Source organism: Triticum urartu, chromosome 3 (assembly GCF_003073215.2).
Source record: "Triticum urartu cultivar G1812 chromosome 3, Tu2.1, whole genome shotgun sequence".
In the NCBI taxonomy this organism is placed as follows: Eukaryota; Viridiplantae; Streptophyta; class Magnoliopsida; order Poales; family Poaceae; genus Triticum; species Triticum urartu.
The window spans coordinates 466167826-466172539 of record NC_053024.1 but is presented as its reverse complement, the minus strand read 5'-3'; the positions used below and the strand labels follow the sequence as shown (position 1 = coordinate 466172539).

General features: G+C 48.6%; 1 protein-coding gene across 2 annotated transcripts; it reads right to left on the bottom strand.

The window, feature by feature from the left end:
* Positions 1-1168: 1168 nt before the first annotated feature.
* Positions 1169-4080, bottom strand: LOC125544369 (cytochrome b561 domain-containing protein At4g18260-like). Of its 2 annotated transcripts, XM_048708032.1 has the most exons (5): positions 2564-4080; positions 2226-2387; positions 1982-2130; positions 1737-1887; positions 1169-1626 (listed from the first exon to the last, which is right to left on the bottom strand). In XM_048708032.1, the coding sequence occupies exons 1-5, from the start codon at positions 2705-2707 to the stop codon at positions 1543-1545; spliced, it is 690 nt and encodes a 229-aa protein (XP_048563989.1). In that variant the 5' UTR covers positions 2708-4080; the 3' UTR covers positions 1169-1542. The 2 variants fall into 2 exon arrangements, with proteins under 2 accessions (XP_048563989.1, XP_048563988.1); XM_048708031.1 differs by having other exon boundaries at positions 1169-1887; positions 2564-4075.
* Between the last annotated feature and the right edge of the window lie 634 nt (positions 4081-4714).

Below are 4714 nucleotides of genomic sequence, written 5' to 3'. Positions count from 1 at the left end.
CTCTCAGCTCCCTAACCAACCCTCCCATCAAGGTTTCGTCGCCGACTCGATTGCTGCCGCTGGTGGCTTTGTAAGTCCGTAACCCTCGTACCACCGCCGCTGTTACCCGTGCAATCGTGTGAGGAAATTAGAGGCGCACAACGAGACGGTCACTCTGCCGAAGATGGCAGGATTGAAATGAAGAGAGTGCGTATCTCTCTGACCTATATGTTGGTGTTTCGTACCACGTGACTAAAGAAATCCAGTAGTTTGTGATGATATCTAACCGAGATAGTGGGCACAATGCTCTGATTCTGTCGATTTATGCTCGACTGCAGAGGCTTTAAATCCATCTACTTAGCAAATCCAAACCAAAAATCAGAAGTAATCAGTACATTCCCCATGTATAGCTAGGATCCTTGTTCTGAACTTCCCACGGTACCAGTTGTTGTTATCAGCAGTTTACTGACGCCGACATCTCGTCTTCTGAAGTTTCTTCGGCACGTACACAGCTGGATCTCCTGGAGCAACTGACGTCGTCCTCCACACCTAATGGCACCGGTACCTTCCATACCACAAAATCACCATACTTCCTTCACGTTCCTGACCCCCTCTCTCATTGATAACTAACAACATTACATCCCCTCATGCTCAGAGAATGAAACCGCTACGGAAACCCGTGTGCTCACTACCATCCGCGAGCAGCTGGTAGCGCTGTACGGTGACAGGGGAGGCGAATTCACATTCACCCTCCCGTTGGGCAAGAGGCTCAGGGAAGGCCTCAAGACCCTCAACACCCTCACTGTCTCACAGAGGAGGAACATCAAGAGGCAGGCCATGCTCACCAAGGTTAGCGGGAGGAATGACTCGGTGTTCTTCGCGACTGTCGGTGCATTCGTCCTCGTGCCGCCTATCGCAATTTTAGCTATCGCTGTCTTAACTGGTTATGTCCAGCTCTTGCCATGAACCAAGAGGTTTTTAGTGGTCATCTTCAGACTTTTTCATGCACATGAAGGTACTTTGGCTCTGCCAGAGAATTGTATGTCTGTATATATAGTTAGAATTTGTATATGGGGCATGTAGGTTTTTATCCATTAAGCAGAAGATATGGCATAAGTGTGTTTTATCCATTAGCCACAAGGAACATCAATACAATATTAAACTCAACAAGGAGGGCCAAAAATAAGAATTAGCACCGTGAAATGTTGCGCACGCTTTGATATTGACAACCTGAAGAAATTGTTGCACAAAGAACATGAAGACTACAGGTGCATTTCAACCACAGTTCTGAAACTTCTGATAATTTCTTCTTCCCTGATGATCAGAAATATAATGATGCATCTGACTGCTTCCCACAAGCTGTTCAAATGGTGTCTTGAAACAAGATCTAAAATCACTTCTCAAGCTACAACACCAGAGGTTCCAATCCTCTACAATCTCAACACAAGTATAAAAGCTGTACAATCTTGTTCAAACGCACACTTCTCAAACCAAGCAAGTTACCAGAGGATTTAGTAGCATTTACCATCTCCCCTTGACCAACCTCACAACATCCATCAATCTTCACACTGACTTCTGTCTTCTCTTATTTGAAGACTTCACTCTTGCACCATGCCCAGCTCTTTCCGAAGAGTTGTAGGATAGGTCCTGTGATTATCGTTTGGTCTTAGTTGCTCGACCGGGAGATGTCCTTGCTTGATCATGTAGCTCCACCTATCTATCAAGAGGTAGAAAAAAGCTAGGAAGGAGATCTCAACTGTAAGGAGGCCGGTCCAAAGGCTCACGCTCTTAGCGGTTCTCTTGTGGTACGTGCGGAGGCCAGAGTAGACATTTGCGATGCCAGTGGCGCAAACTGCGATGCCGAGGAGCCAGTGGAAGAAGAACCACAGGCTCCTTCCCTTGACACCTCTGTAGAGATGGAAATGGGATTCAGGTTCAGGTATGAACTTTGTATGAAACATGAGAAGGATGCAAGGTGCTACATGAAACTAGTTTTTCTCACCTTTCTGGTCTGAAGAAACCGATGATTGGCTGAAGCCACATGAATCCATACAATGCCAATCCTACTCTCTGGTGACTGTTACTGAAGGAGTTCTCAAAGTTCATCAAGGACAGAGCCGCGCCGCCAGTAGCGAGAAGTACAGCCGCGATCTGCAAATCCAGCCGAGCACGAAAAAATGAATCTGATGCGCCATGAAACATGAAAAAAAAGACAGAAACATCTCTCGGATATAAGATATACAAACCTGAGAAATGACATGGCAATAGAAGAGCACTCTGCTGCATCTGCCGCTTTTTGATTTGCTCGACATCCTGACCAGCAATATCCCCACAGGCATCAAGAGTCCGAAAGAAGACCAGTGGAACAATGCGTGTAGCTTGAGCTGAAATGCTGTTCTAGGCGTCAACTGCAAGAGAGAGAGAGAGAGAGAGAGAGATTTGTTGCTGTTAGCAGTGTATTAAATAATAGGAAAACAACCAAGAAAGACCTTGTTCTCCAACGAATGTAACCCAGAACCAAGTATCTTAGAGTGCATGTGATCTGAAAACCACAAACTCGATGCAAGAAAACCACCCTGATTACCTCGAGAGGATGCCCGGTCTTGTTGCGGCTTTGATCGAGATCCTCCGTGGAATTCGACGAGCCATCGGACGGCAGCGTGAGAAGCGAAAGAATCACAAAGCTTGTGCACAGGACGAGCAGTCGTCTTCTCCCGGACACCAGCATTTGTGCTAGGCTAGCCAATTCAATCCCTCCTACGAAGAAATAAACCGGCGAGAATGGGGACAAGATTCTATGCCAGCAACGAAGAATGACGGAAGAAGAGGAGGGAGAAAATCCCGTGATCTGGAAGAGGAAATTCTGAAGTGGAGGTTGGTCAGCAGAGCCGGGCGGACGCCTTCTAGTCCTCTCTGCACATTACAATGCAGGGGTATTTTGATGTTAGCAACGGTAGGCTCCCCTTTTGATGAATTTGATTGGTGGCCTGCAAAATATATTAGTATGCCGGGAGGAGATGAGAGGGGGGAAAGAGATGCTTTTGAGGCGCATTTCGGCCGAGCTTTTACATCTCTACTCGTGCTGGTGTGATGATGGTGTGGGGTTAGGGACGGTAGGGAGAGTGGAGTGGAGGCTTTTGCCGTGCGGTAGCTGGTGGTGGTGCGGCAAGAACTGCTTGCCCTCCTTGGGTGTTGGTTGGTGCGTCTCCAGCTGAAACGCAAAAGCAGGCTCCAAATCTTTGGTGCTCCAGTGATGAGTGCCGTCCTACTGAATGCAGTACAGTTTCTCTACTAAACTCACGGGGCCATGTTTATTTCTTTGTTCTTTTTAAAGTGATCCAAAATGGATTTGGCCTAAACTTTCAGTATATATGTGACCTAATATTTTACCCACCTAATAATAAAATCCAGCAAAACAAAGCAAAAGTGATTCCCATAAAAAAGTACATTTTGCTTTTTATTAACTCATAATGCAGCATCAAGTGATTACAAACACGGTAAGCACCCACCCTACCTCTGCCAGCGTCATCCTAAGGCAGCGAGAAGGGTAGAGGAAGAGGTGATTGTTGGGGGCGGCAGCGGCTAGGGTTTAGGCCAACTCCACCGCGCGACTCCAAACGGACGTCCGCTCTGCCCAAAATCTGTCCGTTTGGGTAGGGCAATGGAGCCGTGTCCGAGCCTGTTCTGGGATGCGGTGGCCGTGCCCCCAGCGCGCGGCCGCATCCTTTGGCCCCATTTTATCCGCCTTCATTTTAAAAATAACAACGTTCAAAATACCAAGCCCTAGTTCAGGCCAGCGGCCCTAGTTCACGCCGGCAATAGAGCCAGCGGCCTACACGTCCTCGCCGGCAATAGAGCCAGCGGCCTACACGTCCTCGCCGGCAACAGAGCCAGCGGCTGGCAACACAGCCAGCCTCAAAAAACGAATGTGTGTCTCGCCGGCACACAACTAGCGGCCCAGCGGGCGGCACCCATGCCGGCCTCCAAAAAAGAACGACCACGGTCGATCGGACGACCTAGTTCAGGCCGTCGACGTCGAACATCTCCTTGTGCCTGGCCTCGAACCATTCTCGCTCATCTTGGTCAAGTCCACGCTCATGATCGCAAGGGCCACCTCCTTTGTTTGGTTGCGGCATTGGTTGCCTCGATGTCGAGCTGCCTCTGCCTGGCCGTAACATTGGTGGCCTCGATGTCGAGCTGCCTTTGCCGGGACGCCTCCTCCAAATCGACTTCCTCTTCTTGGCCGCCTCCTCCATCTCAAGCTTCTTTCGTTGAAGCTCTAGGTATTGCTTCATTTGCTCGTCCTTTCTTTGCCGCTTGTTCTCGTCCCTCACATCCTTTTGAGACATCATGCCATGTAAAGTCTCATGCAAGGCCATGGATGAGGCATCACGTATGTCGTCCACCTTGGAGTTGGTCTTGCCCCTCGGCCTCTTCAACGCCTCGCCATCTCCATCTCCGGCCAACTTGGCCGTCTTCTTGCCTCTCTTCCTTTGAAGTTCACGGTATTGATCCTTGAACTTAGGGCAATTGTTGATAATCGTCCAACAATGCGTAAGAGTGAATGGCTTGTCATTGTGCCGGGCCTCGAATGCTTTCAAAAATTGAAATGTCTCCACCACATGATCAACAACAATCGATCATACAAACATATACAAGGCCAAAATCTCATGGACGTAGCAACGAAAGAACTAGGATGAGGAGAGCATACCATGTCCCCAACATCGAGACCACT

What these genes read in the sequence shown, in the direction of transcription:
- LOC125544369 (XM_048708031.1), bottom strand. Translation starts at nt 2,707, where the DNA reads ATGCTGGTGTCCGGGAGAAGACGACTGCTCGTCCTGTGCACAAGCTTT. An exon ending in AGACCGGGCATCCTCTCGAG is followed by an intron (nt 2,388 to 2,563) that starts GTAATCAGGGTG and finishes TCTCTCTTGCAG; the next exon opens with TTGACGCCTAGAACAGCATT. An exon ending in ATTGCCATGTCATTTCTCAG is followed by an intron (nt 2,131 to 2,225) that starts GTTTGTATATCT and finishes CTGGATTTGCAG; the next exon opens with ATCGCGGCTGTACTTCTCGC.